General features: G+C 37.2%; 2 protein-coding genes across 2 annotated transcripts in view; one reads left to right on the top strand and one right to left on the bottom strand.

Moving 5' to 3' along the window:
• Nucleotides 1–18,502, top strand: part of CENPP (centromere protein P) — a gene marked incomplete at its 5' end in the record, with an annotated part of 109,336 nt that overhangs the window by 48,102 nt on the left and 42,732 nt on the right. The window lies entirely within an intron of this gene.
• ASPN (asporin) lies at nt 848–16,447 on the bottom strand. Its single transcript, XM_079317171.1, has 8 exons — nt 16,143–16,447; nt 10,679–10,949; nt 9,230–9,342; nt 6,672–6,885; nt 6,190–6,300; nt 3,892–3,985; nt 2,643–2,781; nt 848–2,078 (listed from the first exon to the last, which is right to left on the bottom strand). The coding sequence occupies exons 2-8, from the start codon at nt 10,923–10,925 to the stop codon at nt 1,881–1,883; spliced, it is 1,116 nt and encodes a 371-aa protein (XP_079173297.1). The 5' UTR covers nt 10,926–10,949; nt 16,143–16,447; the 3' UTR covers nt 848–1,880.

An 18,502-nucleotide genomic window follows, 5' to 3' on the forward strand; every position in this document is an offset into this window, starting at 1 on the left:
TTTCCTTTTAAACCTTACCAGTGAATTATTGTAGTATAATGTGCTATACAACATTGTGAGTTAAGCTTTCAGTTATGTTACAGAATTGGAATCAGCTTTTCTCCTGATGTTGACATTTCTGAAATGATGTAACTAGTACAGCAGTAGTGTTTATGAATGCATGTAAACCAGTGATTCATAGAAACGTAATGATTTTTCTGTTATCTATTGTATTTACTAACATTGGATGAGGTTATGGATTGTTTATGGTACTGTAAGGCAGGGGAGTCTGTCCTTAAGGGAGTGCTGGTATTTGCTAGGAAATGTACTCCTAAGAAACATCTCCAGAAGCCAAGAATAGAAAGATGCTTGGTCATCAACAGATTTCAGGTTTTGTGTTCTGTTTAGTCTTTTGTTTTTATTCTGCTTTGAAATGTGTTACAGAATTTCTATTTGCAAATACTATTCTTCAGTAAAAGCCTCCTCTGGTCTGCTCTGCCTCCTCACATAGTTTTGTGTCTCCATAGCAGAGTGGTGCTAACAAAATAATAACTGCCAGGAGATCAAGCAGATGAAAAGAACCCAGGCATTAGACTTGATGCTTATTGCACAGTGTACTTAGGAAGGCTGAGAGACTGGGAGTTGATTGAGTTCTGTGTGCTATTTTCTTCGAGCCTGTGCCATTTCCCAAAGTCTTGGATTCTTGGCTTTGTGCAAACCAGCAGTGATAAATGACCTGTAAGCTCTGTGGATTTGGAAAAAGGAGCACTGGAGGAAGTGTCTAGGGAAGATTCACAAAGGTGCTTGGTTATGATGTCAGAACATTTTGTTGCTAGCTATCATATAATAAAGTATACACATGCAGGTATTCTGTACGTTTATTTAATTTATTTTGAAACCCAATAGCAAATATACACTAAATAGATATCTAAAAATATCCATTTTATACAGTACTGTCAGTATTGAGAGTTCTGTGTGCTGCCCTGCACAGGAAGGGCAGGGCAGGCAAGTTCCAGCTGCTTTTTTTTGGCAATTGTAAGGTAATTGCATTAAGGAGGCATCCTTAACCCGTGTGATGTCAAAATATAAGGAGGAAAAGAATAAAGTGAAAAACATGATTACAGTTGTTATAGGTAAAAGAAAAATGTTTGTGCTGGCCTAAAGGGAGTTTAATAGTCATTCCTATTAAGCTTGAAGCATATGATAAATCTTGAATCCTACTTTTAATGTTCAGACTGCATCCAATTCTGTCAATAGCAAAACACTGAAGGACATTTTCCTCTTAAAGTTGCAAGGAAAAATTACCAACAACTTCTAAAGACTTTTTGTCTATTCTTGATTGATTCTTGCCTTTATCTCACTTAAAAGATTGTAAGAATATATTGTAGCTTAGAGACGACTATCTGACAATATTGCAGCTTTTTATTGCATCTTTGCTCATTATAAAAAATGGCGCAAAGAATTGCCCTTGAATCCTGGTAATTTTTGGTTTTGCAGCTTTTCCCTCAACATGTTCTGGGAGAGAAGCTAGGTCACTTTTTCCTAACTGTGGATAAAGTCATTTCCACATGATTTTTAGGATTTATTTGAAAGAAAGAAAATCTCCAAACTATGTGATTTAAGGAAGGCATTTAACATCTAGAATAGGAAACATCAAATGCAGTTTCCAGTTCCACTTCTAAGAGACATAAAGACTTTCGTTTAAATTATTCAAATGTAGGTTGAACATTGTCAAATAATACAATGGATCCTACTTAACATATTGTTTCTAATTAATTACCTCTGAAATAGCAAATACTTCGTAAACGGTTAAATAGCGTAAAATCAGCATTTTTCTGCAAATTTCAAGTATTGTAAAACTGATTTAGACAAGTTGCTTTTTGAAACGACCAACTTGGGCCTCACTTGAGGAAATTGCCAAGCTGAACGCTGTTCCTGGCTAAAATGCAGCGAAAGGTTGAAGGCTGCACCTCCCAGTACTTGACAGGGTTGTTGAAGAGGCTGATGCCGCTGTACAGAGCTTTCTTCTTCCTCCGTCCTGTCGGGCAGAAATCGTTCACTCCCAGCTTGGCAATATGGTTGGAATGCAGGAACACCACCTGCAGCAATAGGAACAGGAAATACAAGAGCTGGAATCGAAATGGGAAAAGTACTCCTTAGAATGTAGGTGACTGAGGTTTGCTACAACATCAGTTCCATGCAGATATTGAGAGTGACAAGAGTTTGAAATTTGTGTTAAATCTTTAAAAATATTTTCCTCCTGCCCCATTCTCTCCCACAAGGAAAAGTCATATGGCATTTTGTCCATGTGTTTTTAGAGTAATTGGACTCTGTTCTTAGGGGACTTGATTCTAAAATGCAATCTTATATTCTCTTGTAGTAAGAATTACAATGATGCAGTATTATATTCACATTTTCTGGAAACATTTTTTGAGTGTAGCATTTTGTTGTCCTTTTTTTAATTTCCTAAGAAGTGTTCCTGCAGTTTGATTTTGTTAATTTCTTTATTAAGCTTTTATGATTTCAGACTCTCCTAGTAGGTGGGTCATGGCAAAATATATGTCAGTCAATTATGCTTTTTGGTTGTGACCTAATCAGTGAGACAGTGGGAAAGTCAAACCACTCAGAAGTCCCAGAGCTGTCTGATATGTTCAGTGTATGACCTGCAGGTATCTGAGCTCAGGTAATCCAGGAGGAACCTTCTTCAGCTTGTTTTTTTCCAGGTGGATTTCACGTATACTTGGGATGTTGGCAAAACTTCCATTTTCCACTTCTTTGATTTTATTATTGCCAAGGCCTAACCTAGAAATAGCACAAGGAACATTCAATTAAAGACTAATTGAGATTCACAACAGCATTGAGGAGTCTTTTTTTTTTTCTTTTTAAGATTGACATTCTCAGGAGTAAACACATGGGGAGAAAACTAAGGAAAGATGATGAAATCTTACCTTTGATAGGAATAAATCACCATTGACCTAACATGATTTAAACTCCACTTAAAGAAGATTGGCTCACAGCTTTTTATCAGTTATCTAATGTAAGCAATTGTTCAGTTTTGCATGCATTTTTTGTAATTATAGTGGCAAGTGTTTAAATTATAAACATCAAGCTGCTTGTGAAATAAATCATAAAAATTTACCAAGTAGCTGCAAAGTGTAGTCACTGTAGTAAGTTCTAATAAACAGCCAAATAGCAAATCTTGTCTAGGAAGGTGTTTTTAATCTATAACTTATTTCTAAAATATAAGGTTTTTTTACTAAGCAGGACTACCTTCTTTCCTGTTTCCAGATTTTCCTTACATTTTTTGCTATAAGGCTTCAGCCTGCTTTGCTCAGAAGGTGATTCAGAAGCTGGAGCCATAGGTCATTCAGAATTGCTCTTTCTGTCCATCCTGCCATCCCCTTTTTTTCTCCATTCTTTCCTGATTTCTTCAGAAACTGAATTTGGTACCTAAAGGCAGCTCAGTAATTTCTGTTACCAAATTCAGTGCTGCTCAGCCATTCAGAGTTCTTAACTGAGCCTTCCAGAGGAAACTTCCTTCCCTCTTATTTCAGTGATACATTCCTCAGAAACACATTTTTTTTTAAACCTCATTGCATTTGAAAGCACTTACCAAGTTGTTTCCTTTACCAGCTGCTGTATTTATGCCAATAAATTGATAAGAATTAGGTGGTTGTATTTTGTTCTTAGCCTACTTTTCTGTTGCAGACTGTTGGCAAAACACGTAAAAACAAGACTAATGTGGGGATTTGGGGGTGTGTTTGGGTTTTTAAGTTTGGTCTTATTTAGAGCAATTCTTACTAATTAACCTAAAATTTTTATTTTCTTTTCTCCTGTTAAAAAGAGAAGTATCAAAGATCTTGCTGAGCATGACATTCTAATAAATAAAGGGATTCTGCCTGGGAAATTTACCTTTGAAGGTCTTTGTAACGGTTAAAATCCTCAAGTTCAATTCCTGTGATCTTGTTGTCATCTAAGTGAAGCTCCAGAAGACTGGAGGGCAAATCTGATGAAAAAAAAATGCACAGTGTAAAAAAACCAATTATTATGTTCCAAAAAATCTTCTTTTCTTATGTTTAGAGTTGGGTGAAGAATCTTGGGGAGATTGTCTGCATCAAAGAAATTGGTATTAGATACAAGTATGTTAATGAAGAAAATCTCCAATATAATTTGGTTTAAAATAATAACTTTAAAAAGAAACTTAAGCTGTGGAAGAACATATGCTAATTAAGAGAAATAAGAGTTCCAAAATTTGGTAATTTTTCTGGCTTCCTTTATAACAACTGTCATGGCTACTTTGTCAAATATATTAATCCTGTGTTTTGTGCATTTATCTCAGTCTGTAGTCAAAGCCTGTGGAACCAGGGGCAGTTTTCTGAAGAGCTGTAATTTTTTTCTACATGATGTAGCAGTTGTGCTGTCACAGCTGCTAGGATGTGACTGGGAGGAAAGCTTTTGGAGTACTCTAAGCAGAATTGTGCTATTTGATAACTCCTTCCCATGCCAGAATGTTTTCTCTTGCATTTCCAAAAATTCCAAATCCAGCCTGCATGAATGGACCAGGAGGTGACGAATCTTTCCACAACATCCTCTTGGTAAGGGCAAGGAAAGCTGTCCCAGCCTGAATTTGCTGATGCTGGGCTCTCTGTCTAGATGGCACCCGAGACCAAGTGATTGCTGCTGCTCTCTGGGGCTGGGAGAGCACTGCTCCTGCTGCCCTGGGCTTGAAGGGATGTGGCTGCTTCCCAGCCTGCCTTTATTCCACTTGGAATTCAGTTTGTTTGTTTGGGCTTTGTTCCAGTTTGCATTCCAGCTCGCAGTTCCGGGTGCCTCAGTGACAGTATCCACAGGGATAGGGAGGGCCACCCACCTGTCCACTGCACAATTTAGTACCTTTTATAAGCTACATTTTTTAAACCTTTGTGCTATTGAAGCATTTGCAGAAAGAAGCATCTACAAACTCTATTTGTCTTTGTGGTGAATGAGTTCACCATAAAATCCTGTTTGTTTTGGTTTGTTTATGTATCTGACACCACATTTTAGACCTCATGCCGTGTCTTTGCAGGAGATTTCTCTATTTGAATCATTTTATGTTGGGGTTTTTTTTGTACTAAGTGGCAGGAGCTGATACTAGATTGTTTTGGGGGTTGGGGTTTTTTTTTTTTTTTTTTTTTTGTGTTAGGAAATATTGCCATAGGCAGACAGAGGCTTTCTGATCTTAAAGTTATCTGAACAATTGGGGTGAGTTGGTTTGGATTATTGTTGGTAGTTTTTTTTTACTGCTCTCTTCTACAGGGATCATTCTGTATTTCTGTATATACACATATATGCATACAGAAAGAGATTAATAAGAAACTAGTTGTTTATCTGAATGATCAGAAATACAGGGGCCAACATTTAGATTCCCTGTGAGTTAAAGCACAGAACACAGTGTTTTGCTTTGTTTCCTTCCTTTTTCTCTTAGCTAGTAGTTTTGTGGGGTTGAAAATCATGAGAATTGAGTTTGATACCACACTGACCTGCAGAAAAAGCAGGTGGACTGTTGTACTGAACCTTTTATGCTGCATTTGTGTATGTGGAGGTCAGGGATTTCTCACATTAGCTTTTTAACTTATTTTTACCTCCAGATTACAAGGTTGGGTTTTTTTAATATGAAAAAGTGATTTGATTTTGTAGTATGTTATGGTAAATGTAATGAAATATTAAAATTAAGTTTTATTTAGCAAAACTATATTGAACATCATATTGGAGGTGCAATGTGACTCGAAATATTAAAAATTAAATTTAGAAATTTTGGAGTTACATTTTAAATCCATAAAAGAAGTGGGAATTCTGCATCCCTTATGATCTTGATCAAATATTGGAGAGTTGACCCTTTCTCCATGAGGATTTTTGAGAGGCTGATGTATGAAAGATGTGAAGTGACTTCATATTATGAGTTTCTTTGTATTGTTCCTCCTGAGACAAGGGTCTCTGAGAGGAGTGGCTGTTCTGGCAGGGAAAAGCTGGGAGAGGGAGCCTGTGTGCAGTTTGTGCAGGTACTCTTCTGGGATGGGGAATTGGATACTAAGTTCAAAAAGAAAAGGTAGGAGGTGGTTTGGTAGTAATGAGAATAAAAACAATTTATGAATGTAATAATCCTTCAGATGTTAAAGATTTTATTAAGGAGTATTCTGGAATAAGTAAATTAGGAAAGGGAAGCATACCTACCTTTAGGAATTGAAGTTAACTTTGCCTCTGCAATTCGTATGTGGTAGATATTTACCCCTTCAAAAGCCCCTGGCTCTATTCCATCATTGTTAAGAGGATTTGCACTCATTTCTGCCCAAGGGGGAAAAAGAAAAGCATTTATGACACAGGAATTTTGTGTAGATTTAGACTGTTACAAAGAGCTGTGATAAATTTATGCATGATTTCTGATATTCCAAGCACTCATTAATGTTTAGCTTTGATTGTTCTGAGGGGTGTCACACCTCTCAGTGAATTAAAGCTGTGTTATTTGGCTTGCAGGATCACCCAAAACTTGACCTTTGTAGCCATTTCACATAGAAACTGAATTGTGGAGGATATTCCCACAGCATGGAATCTCTTTGAGAGGAAATTGGGCTTTGGGGAAATGTTTCAATGGAAATTATGTATAATATGTTCCATTTTTGATAAAGACAATTTCTGTTCTACTTAATTAGGCTTACCTAAAACATGTAGAGACTTCATTCCTTTAAATACATCCTTGGGGATTTTCTTAACCTTATTAGCATGAATTCTGAGTTCTGCCAGAGTTCTGGGTAGGTTTGTTGGAATCTCTGTCAGTTGGTTGTGGGACAAATACAGTCGTCGTAGCCTCTTTGTTGGTTCAAAGGCTTTGGGATGGATCTTGTGTATTTTATTGTTGTTCAAAGCCAGTGCCTGTGAGAGATGAAAAGAGCAGTAGAGAGCTTTCTTATCCAGAACTGTTATGACTATGAATTTGAAGTCATGGATTTGATGTGTAATTCAGCAATTAAGTATTTAAAATATTTTCCTTTTTCCATCCTACTAAACTTCAGCACTTTGTAGATGCTTTGGGCATTCCAGCTGATTCTAAAAAAAACAAAGAATCTGAAAGCTGGAGCATTAACTAGAAGGTAGAGCTGACAACGTGCCAATGGATCATGAGAACTGGCAAAACAATATATTTGTATTCAGATATTTTGTGGGATTGTATGAGGGTTATATACTTCGTTGCTATTGTTCCTTAATGCAGGCAAATTCTCAAAACTCAGAATATCATATTTTATTTCAACATAATGCTGCAAAACACTGCTGTAAAATTTTCAATCCGAGTTTCTTAGCTGTTAGTATCTGTATATGATACATGAATTTGTTTTATTTGTCATTTCCCACTCCTGTGAATTTTAGTCTCTCTGAGTACAGTACACGAGTCTTTTGGGGCAGCTTTTTCCTCCCTGCTATGTTTTATCACAGAATTTGTAATGAGTTACTACAGACAACAAAATACACACTATCTGAAATGATTTTGCATGTCAAATCACATCTCTGTATTTCCATACTTAAACTATTCATGTCTGTTCCTTTTTTATTTCTTGGAGTCATCTCCTCTCAGGAATTGTGCGGGGAAAAAAGTAGAGCAAACAAGAATTTTTTTTTCCCAGAAAAAAAATGAGGTTAGCTCAAGGAAATAAACAGGAAATGCTCCTTCCTAATCCAAGTTGCCATCTGTGCCTTTGCTAAGCAGACGCCAGGACTGAGGCAAGTTGTACAAAGTAAACTTTGCTCAGTGAAAATGTTGTTCAGACTTGCCACAAATGAACTGAGGAGTAAAAGCTCAGTATCCTCAGCAATCACATAATTAAGTGGTGACTCTGGTCTGTAATGTGGTGATTGCTGATGGATTCCAGTGACTTTCTCAGTCATTGGAGATAAGAGACTCTTAGATCTTTTATACAGAATATAAACCACAGTTTGTGCATTTGCCCTTTGCTCATTGCTGAGACCCTTCTGCACCCAGACAGAAGACAAAAGAATAGGAAATGCTTTGTTGCCAACTCTGAATTTATATAGTTCCTGTTTTTTCTGTCCTGTGTTAGGCCATAATAATTAACAAGCTCATTCATAAACACTTAGATCAGGTAAATTTTCAGATCTTGCTAAGAAGCCAAATATGACTGAAAGGGTTTGTTTTATAGAATCACAGAATGATTTTTGGGTTGGCAGGGTCCTTAAAGCCCATCCAGTGCCACCCCTGCCATAGGCAGGGACACCTTCCACTATCCCAGGGTGGTCCAAGCCCTGTCCAGCCTGGCCTTGGACACATCCAGGGATCCAGGGGCAGCCACAGCTTCTCTGGGCACCCTGTGCCAGGGCCTGCCCACACTCACAGGGAAGAGTTTCTTCCTAATGTGTTAGGAATGATCCTTATGTTACTTTATTCCGTGTCCCATATCTTTTTGATGGAGAATAGAATGCAATTAATTTGCTGTAAGTTATGGAACAGATTTGGGTTTTAGACAGAAAATTTTAAAATGGTCAGTATTTGTTAGTGGAACTAGATCTGGATACTGGATCTAGGGTGACATCCAATAGAAACAAATATTCTACTATTTAATCTACTTCCCAGTTCTTTGAGACTCTCATTTCCTTTCATCATAAAAAGGGATTACTGTGTACTGTAAACATCTACATTTATCAGTTGACAGTGATATTTGTTTGAAAGACTGTCTCTACATGCATAATTGAGCATGGTAACAAATTAGGAGTAAAGCCCTTAACTTTTCCAGTAATTCAGGGTTTTTGTTTTCTATTCAGGTCAGTTGGATTTGTGGCATTGGTTTCAGTGCTGCATGTGTCAGCTGTATGTTCTGTTCTTTGGAAAATACCCTCAGAAAATATCATTGCAGTTCTCCTGTGAGATTAAATTCTTTCTGCTGTTTTCCAGCTAAGCAGATAAAAAAGAGCACTTGCCTTGCAGCCTTTAAAATGTGGGGAATGTTTCTGTGCGTGCTAAGAGAACTGAAAAATCTTGAGAATCTTTTTTGTTGGATGCATATGGTACAATTGCTGGACATTGTAGAAAGTAGTTCTTACAACTCAAAGGTATTTGCTGCTTACTATGTGGGAGCACTCAAATATGCAGGCATTAGACTATTTTTATCCTTATTATTGGAGAAGGAAATACCATTTGTATTTTTAGAGTATCTAAATATTTCAGATTGCGAACTAAGATTTCAAACTTGGGAAATAGCAAGCTTACATAAAGTGATGTGAGTCCTCGGAGATCATTTTCCTTGACCTCTTTGATTTTGTTGTTTTGAAGGTCAATCATACGAGTGTCTGGTGGGATGTTGCGAGGAATTGATGTCAAACCTGTTTTGTGAGACATAAACAGAAATGTTATGTGCTGTATATAAGTCCAAAGAAATTAACTGCCAAACATCAAAACACAATAAAGTTGTTGATGAATATGGTGGGGAAGAAAATATGAACAGCCATAAAGCAAAGGGTTTAAGGGAATTTTTGATAGTGGGAAAAACTAATGATTTAAGAGTGTACCACAAATGTGTGCATGGATTTGGGAGGAATTACTTCTGCTCCTGACCATGAAAACTTAGTGAGGGCTGCTCATTGTGGACTCTTTGCATCTGTGAAATAATCCTCAGAGCACAGGTTGTCCTACAGGACAAGTGTTTAGTCCTGGAGAAAGGATCCCTCAGGAATCCAGGATGGTGGTTCCCTGTTGAGGAGCAGAACTGTGGATTCAGGAGTCTCTGCTCAGTGCTCCTTGCTGCCTCTGCTCTGCTCTGTCCATGGCACTGGGGCAGCTGCTGAGAGTTCATTCAAGTCATGGTGGGGCTGAGAAACCTTGGTGTGAGCAAAGGAGGGTCCTACTGCCAGCACTTCAGCACCAGGAATCATTAGCATAAATCAGTACCACAAGTCTTTAACATAACTCATTACCAACACCATAGATCATTAACATAAATCAGTACTAGTAGCATTAATCCCCCACCCAGTTTGCTGTTCAGCTACAAATCTGCTGCAGTTCAGGCCATTTGAGATCCTGAATCAGCAGAAAAGATTCAACAGGGACAGTAACTTTCTTTTGAGTGGAAATGCTGATGCATGAAATGCTAAATGCTGTCCAATTTATTAACAATTATTCTGTAATTAATAGATTTCAGTTATCCAAAGATGAAGTCTGTGGGATTTTTCTATGTGTGAACTCATGTAAAGTGGTTTTGAAATCTGTAGACCAGATATATTAACCACAGTTTGCTGCTGTCAGCAAAAGTTTTTGATTCCTTAATAATAACAACGCATTTTAAAACCCCATCAACTGATGTATGGTCAATGTTTCTGAGACATGAGGAGTCCAGGATGAAGTTTAGGAAGGTGGCAGGGCTGTGGTGAGAACAAATGTAATTATCACTGTGCTAGTGCTGGGAGCACACTCTTGAATTGTAGGAAAGCTTCAGTGAGTATTAATTCAAATTGGCACAATTAATGAATTCACTTCCAGGGACTGGGATGTACCTGCAGCACTGACAGGAACACATTTGTCTTTGGCTAAACTGTTACCAGGGATGCTCACTTTGGTGGAGGTTAAGCTGAGGGAATACTTTGCATCATTATTTCATCCTTCGATAGACAAATCCTCCAAAGGGGAATCCAGTGGAGAACAGACACACAAATTCATTCTTACCTAGGTCAGAGCAATGGACAACTCTCACATAGCACTGGCATCCAAAGGGACATGTTGGGAACAGATCAAAAGGAATTAGTGGCAGAATGGGTTCAGTGGTTGGAAATAGAGAATTGTCGTCATCGTCATCATCGTCGTCATCTTCCATATCTTGGAGCATCATATTCTTTAGTGTAAAAAATGAAGGACCAGTGAGAGATTTGGCAGAGCACAAAGCCAAGAAGAGGAGAAGTGTGTATTCTTTCATATCTTCTTAATCAGGACAACCAATCTTGGAAAGTGAACAAAAGAACAAACACCAGAATCAGTGAACAGGGAACAGCAAATGAAGCTATTGAACTGTCTACTTCACTCACTGCCATACCATCAGTTCCTGAAAAATAGTCTGCTGTGAATATTGAGGTTTAATTAGTATATGAAGGATGAAGAATATAAAAAAAATATTTTAAATATAAATTAATACTATAAAACTGCTCATAATATTAACTTAAATTCATTAGGCATTGATGTAATATCAAAGTATTTTAGTTTAGTTTACAAATAATAATTTACAAATAATATCATAATTTCTTCAAGTTTTGAAGTAGAATTTTTGTAGTAAACTTTACCAGAACTTGAAATAAAATTTATTTTATTTGTTCTTAATGAAAAAATATTTTAGTGGGATACGCTGGCATATGTGAATTGCTTATACAATTGGGAAGTGCTTGACTAGCAGTGCATAAAATGCACTCAGCAGGATATTTCCTAAACACTTGGTATTCCACTCCCTAAGCACTTTAATTAAACTCTTCCTAGTCTAATCTGAAGGTTTCAGTCCTGACCAAGTTTTTCCCATGTTCCAGTCATTTGTTTATTATTGTCATTTATAGAAGTTCACCTCTGCAGGCAGACATATTTCACACAATTGTAGAATCCCAGAACATTCTGGGTTGGAAGGGACCTTAAAAAATCATTTCTCGTCTCCCTGCCATGGCAGGGACACCTCCACTGTCCCAGGCTGCTCCAAACCCATCCAGCCTGGCCTTGGGCACTGCCAGGGATCCAGGGGCAGCCACAGCTGCTCTGGGCACCTGTGCCAGGGCCTGCCCACCTCAAAGGGAGCAATTCCATCCCAAAATCCCATCTAACCCTATTCCCTGCCAGTGTGAAGCTATTCCCCCTGTCCTGTCACTCCAGGATTTTGTAAAAAGTCCCTCTCTGTCTTTCTTGTTGGCTCCTTCAGGCACTGGAAGGCCACAATTTGGTCACTCCAAAACTTCTTGTTTTTCCAGACTGAACAAACCAAATACTCTCTTGACTTCTGTTTAAGGAGGGCTCTTTTCTCTGAGGACTTGCATGTTAGAAGTCCATGTAAGTGGAAATCAGTGACTTAAATTACATACAGAAGAAAAGCTGGAATCTGGTTGCTTTGTCTGTGAAATTTTCAATAAACATAGGTTTGGGCTTTTCTGTTTGGTGGGGTTTTTTTTCCTTGCTCCTACAAAACTAGGTGCAGAGGAGAATAGAGATAGTAAGAATTGCCACAGGGTGCAACAAACTCTGAGAAAATGCTGTAGATTCAGCACTCAGCTCAAGGTTGTTTCCCTCCAAGCCCAGTTCCAGAAGTCATTTGGAACCAAAAATGTGCTCCACAAACCAAGAGGGGCTGCAGAAAATTTTATTGTGTATGTCCTGTTTATAAAAATGTTTCTGTTTAGACTATCATAGGCCTCTTTAAGGAAACATTAAATTGGTGTCAATTCTTGTTTAATCACCTAATTAAATGTTTGCTGATCTGTTTGGAGATGAAAAATGCCTTTATGTAGGCATTTTGTCATTGGTCCTCCACTGCAGGAAAAGGAGTGCTCTGGCTTGTACTGGGGTTTGATTTGGCTTATTCAAAATGAGATTTTGTTTGTACTACTTTTTTCTTGCAAAGTCATTTTGATGTTTATTGGAGGGAGTTCATAACAGCATTAAATGCAAATATCCTGCATACCTTGCTGCTCCTGAATCTAAGTCTGTTTCAGGGAGTATAAAAAGAAAAAAGCTAACAGAGTTCAGATAACATAAAAAGAATGCAGTGACTTCTTTCCCCCAAATACATGCCTGAAATCAGAATCACAGATTACATTGTATCTTGTAGATTAACAACATATAGCTAAATTTAATATTTCCCATAATATTTCAATTGCATGCCCATTTGGGAAGGGCATGTACTTTTACTGATGCAGCAATATCTTGAAAGAATCTTCATGTGTATTTTTCCCATGTATTTTCCTTTGTGTTCAAAATAGTGTTTTCTTGCAATGCTCCTAGAAAGAATTTTGTGGTTGTTCTTGCAATCCCTTACAATGTCTGTCCTTGAAAGACTCTTTGTGTATAAACAGTGCTGGGAAGAAGGTGTGGAACCTCTGTTTTTTTGGAGAGAATTGTAGTCTCTGGCTGTGCACCTTTGGAATATTTGGTCTTTTCAGTCTTCTATTTCAGCTTCAGAAAAAGGCCAAAATCTTCACTACTTTAGTCACACCATCAATTAGGAGATGAGGATTGGAAGTCTTTCAGACTTCCAAGTTCTCCTTGTTCTTGGACAAGTGGTTTAATGGCTGGGCTGTCACACATGGGCTCTCAGTCTCTCTGTTCTTCCCTGGCAGTTTGGGTCCTAAGTGACAAAATGCCCCCTGGCTTATCCAGTGATGAGACACCATTTCCATATGTAGGATATCAAGTGTGATTATGTCTTAGGACATGGACTTCACAAGTCCCTGCTGACTTTAATTTGAGAGAGGCACTGACTGTGTAGTTGTGCTGGATCTGAAAGTTAAACTTGGATGTATGTTCCTAAAATATTTTTTTGATCTGGTGCTATGAAGTTATCTTATGAAACAACTCAAAAATCTGTTCCCACACTTGCATCTGTAGCAAATGAATTGCATGTTTTCTTTCACATAGCCAAAATTTAGGGTTTCAAAGTATTAAAAGATGAAGGCTGTGATTGTAGTAGTGGCCAATTTGAACTCTGGAAAAACGTGTTGCTCACAAAGTTCTAGAAAAGTAGTGTTGACATGTGTCACTGGTGGCATATCTTGGTTCTGTGAATTAAATCTCTTGAAAACAAGTCCCTTTATGTAAGGAAACCCGAGTTGTGATTTTTCAGTTTTAAAGAAAAAAGCCCTTGCTTCATCTTCCTATTTTGCCCTTAGGAAATCATTATTGGCTTTGTAGTTAGGAATGATCATCAAGCTTGACTCCAGATTTGCATTGGCCAAAGAAATGCCAAAGAATGGATCCTAAAGAACTGAGTTTTATGAAGGTGAGGGGATGCCTGAGGTTTTGAGTTTCCCAGTAAATAGATTCTGATATGACTCTGTAAAAATGCTTTTCTCAAAGAGCTTACACAAATTTTCTTCATGCTTAAACGTCGAGAATAAGAGAATTAAAAGGAAGCCTAAAATCGAAGATCCTAGTGATGTTTCTGGAATTACTTTCGTGAAGATTTTATGAAATACTGTTTCAGAAGGTATAGGTACAGCTGTGCTAATGGTCCCTTGCTGCCACTTGAGCCTGACTGTGCTCCCTGCCAGCTCTCTGGTACCAGCTCTTTCTCTCAGGCATTCACTGAGCTGGTTGAACTCACAACACCAACACAAAACTAATGTGAACAACAAAAAATCCCATTGTATTATTTACAAATAAGAAACTGAGACAGTTTGGAGTACCAGAACCATCACAACAGAATGGATGGGAGCAGCCTGGTTGGAACATTAAATGGAAAGAGGAGGAAGGAGGAGCAATGGGAGCATTCCTGACATAGTCAAGCTGTTAGTCAGGCTGAAGTGCTCTGTGAAATAATCCCCTGAGCAGCTGGTTGTCACTTGGACAAAGCCTGGCTTTGTCCATTCTTGTTTTAACAGACCAGAACATTGAGAATGAGTTTGACAAAGAGTGTGGTGAATTCAAGCTCCATTGTACCTTCTTTGTGTCAGTCCTTCTTATCCTTCAGCACAAAAAGCTTTTGAGTAGCACCTTCTCTCTGGAACATGGGCCACCCCGAGGTGAGGTGACTGAATGTGGAGAGTGCACTTCACATGGAGAGATATCTAAGGTGCTTTCCTGAGATGTGCAACTGTCCAAAAATCACTGCACTGGCTATTTGGGACACACTTATCTTCACTAATTTGGGCATCTGTACCCAAACTCATATTGCCAAACAACACATGGATCACAGGCACTTTTTATGCTATTAATTATAATTTATAAATCATTAAATACAGGTGATGTCACAGTATAATGTGATTAAAACCCTTAAGACTTTATACAGAAAATTCCCATATTTTTTGTGATGTGAAAATTCTAAACATGAGTTATAGGAAGAACAGTGAGAATAAAAGTTGTGTTGCTACTGTGGAATGAGTGCATAAAAAGACACAACAACAAATAACTCTGAATTGCTTGGCAGTTGCAAGCCAGTTCAGCAATGTGGACTTTGTTGTCTTATCAGTTATGGTACTGAAAGAGTTAATACATAAAGTTTTTAAGTCTTAAAAATACTCTAAATTGTATTTAGAAATCACTTCTGTTACTGGTGTACAGAGACAAATTTCCCATTGTCTCTGATAAGGAAATGTTTAAATGACCCAGTGGTGGTCTTTGCAGAGGCAAAGAGAAGTCCTGTGTTCATTAATAACACAAGTCATTGCTCTGTGCAAAGATTTTGTCCAAAGAAAGGCAAGACCTTAACTGTTTTGAAATCTATATTTAAAAATAGTTCTGGTTCTATTAGTCATTGTCCCATTCCAGAACTAAAAGGAGTTTATGTTTAACTCTTTATATGCTTTATTGATTTACTTAAATTGCTGAAGAAAAATAGGAGGAAGGTTCTTTGTTAGTAAAGTTACTGTAGAAAATGTTTTTTGTCAGAAATAGTCCAATATTAAAGTTGAGCACTAATAATTAAGAGGATGTTTACAAAATAAGTTGTGTTTACAGAGTATTTACTTTTTATGCAGAGCTGCTTGACTCTTGTTACTGAATCATCTATGAGCATTTATAGGTTGTAGTTCATCTTCAGTTCATTCTTTCCTGGGTCATTTTTAATTACTTTGCTCATATGTACTTAAAAAATCTCAACAATTTGAATACCAAATTACAGAAGGCTAACACTGAGTTGTTACTGCAACAGATGCTGTTATTATAGAGTAGATTTTAATATATGGTTATAACTGAGAAAAAGTGTTATGGTCAATTGTAACATTTTTCTGACAAATCTTAGTTAAATAATTCACCATAGCTCTATTTGTTTTTCAGCTCACATGTAGTAAATACAGAAGTATTTCAGATACAAGTAAATTTTCAAATGTTCCATTTAAAAAGTGGCATTTCTAATTCTAAATTATCTGATATTATTAAGCTGCACATAGTGACTGACAAACTCAACTCTTTACTGCTATTTATATAGAATAGGTATTCAAATTGGACATACCTTGCAGGTTTGGAAGTTCTTCTGGAAGCACTGGGATAATCCACCTATGGTCCTTATGTCCAGTTATTTCATATTACAAAAAATTAGTGAAAAAGGTAGTTAGAGTGAGTTGTATGAAATGAAAAGTATATATAAAGAAAAAGTTCACTTCCAAGCTCTTGATCCTTCTGGCACCGTGGGTGATACCAGAGTAAAGTGCTGCTTCAGATTAGCCCATCTTAGTACTGAAGAATGATATTAAGGCGACTTGTTACCACTCATATGTTTTTCATCACTGCCTGTATTAGAGCCAAAACTTCTGGCTTAACTCTAGACGTCTAGTGGAAGGCTTTATAAAACCTGTAGTTCAATAATAGTTGACATCAGGCCATTGGAAGTACAGTGAGGTCCATTTCAGGTCATTCTTGCTGTGGAATCCCACTTATTTATGATTTCACTAGCCATTATTCTTTTAAATGTGTGACTTGAATAGAACTATAAAACTTCAGCCAGTGGCAGACTAAACCAGTAGCCTGCAGTGACCTGCAGGCTGCCAAAACTTTCTAAAGTTAGAAAATTAGGACTTTATTGTGTAGCTATGTGTAAATTGTAGCTCTGCTTTCAGGAGGCAGCAATCTGGCTGGGGACAATGGTTCAAGAATGTAAACAGTAGATCAGATTTTTAATCAATATAGCTAATTTCTGTCTTGTGTGTGTGGGAAATAAAGCATATCTATTAATTAAAACAGAGACAGTATTTGCAGTATTCTGTGATTGAAGTTGTGGGTTTAAAACCGGGTCTTTGAGAATGTGCCCTGTTACAAGTTTGTACTGACGAGTACATCACAATATTTAGAAACTGGGTTATTCTTTGTTTACCTTTTGTAGGCCTCTGTTTATGTAAACTTCAAAAATGTTTAATTAATGGAGTTTACCTAAAGCAAGTTTCATAGTCAGGGAAGTGCTTTGTGTCTTTAAATTTACAATACATTATACCCAGTTCCGTGCACATCTGACTTCATCTGTTTCTTTAATTAGCTCCTTTCTATGTTAAAAGTCTGGGCTTGGGAAAAAAAAGCCTGGAAATGTTACTTGAATTTTGTTGGGTTTTTTTTTTTTTTTAATTATAAATGCAATGTGCTGTTTGCAAAATGTCTCTACGAGTTGCATAATAGATATTTTGTCTACTGTTACTTTCTTAAGGAAGAAAAGGATTCTGTGCCAAAAATTTAAACTTTAGTGCTGTGATATCAACCAAGACAAGACTTGTGTTACCTGCAGCATTGCTTTTGATGTGTTCCAGTTCCAGTAGCACAGATGGATGATGATAAGGAGTCTCCCTATCACTTTTCCCAAGGAATAAAATTACAGTTTCAAAAGCAATCACATTCCCACAGAAAAATCTGAAGGATGATCTGAAGCTTTTTTGAAATCTCAAATTGCATATATCTGCTTTCTCTTGCCTGCTTGTAGAAACCAAAGCTTCCTAAGCAAACACTCCCCTGTGTTTTGAATAGCTTGGTTTGGATAGGCTTACTTGAGGAAATTAGTATTAAATTGCTGTTTTAAAAAACCCTCCAACAATTTCTTGGCTGTTTAATAGAAGAGAGCAGGGCCTGAGGGTTGTGATATAAATGTACTGGTTTCTTTTTTCACTTTGTTCAGTGGCAAAATGTTGAATCAGCAGCTTCAGCTCACTCTGGTTTTGCAGCAGACTATTCTTGAGGTTTAGTAACATCTCAATTTTGGATGAATACTCAGGGGTTTTGTTATTATTTTCTCTTTGTAGTTGATTCTCATGGTAGGAACAAATTCCTATGTGTATAAAGTTTGTCATAGCCAACTACATAATGAGGGTGACACACAAAGTGGTAGTATCTGGAAAAAATGTGACAATCTGAGTTTAAAGTGGATTATCCATCAATTTTGTCCATTATATAGTATCAATAGGGCAGAAATAAATATAGATCACATGCTGTTCTTGTATGCAACTGTTTAATATCTCAGGGTATGGATCCAGTATTTTGATGTGAATATGATTGCAATCTAGGATAAAACACCCAGAATTCACCTTCTCAGGTCTCTTGACTATTTAGTTCTAAGCTTTACTCTTGACAGCAGTACTTCAAACTTATCAAGTGGTTCTCAATTCACTTTATGGCCCTGTCCTTTTCAACATTTGCAGCACATGTTCAATGTCTCAGGATTTTAATGCATGATGTTGGGGGCTTGATGAAGAGAGATACTCTTAAATAGTAGTCTGAGGGTATTTTCTTTGCAAGCAAGTGTTGGTGTATTTTCCAAAGAAAGATTATGTGTTTAAATACCTAATACATTATATAAGGTCAGACTGTTTGTTCAGAACTTTTCAGTGATCTGTT

The sequence above is a fragment of the Erithacus rubecula genome (assembly GCF_903797595.1).
Source record: "Erithacus rubecula genome assembly, chromosome: 13".
Taxonomy (NCBI): domain Eukaryota; kingdom Metazoa; phylum Chordata; class Aves; order Passeriformes; family Muscicapidae; genus Erithacus; species Erithacus rubecula.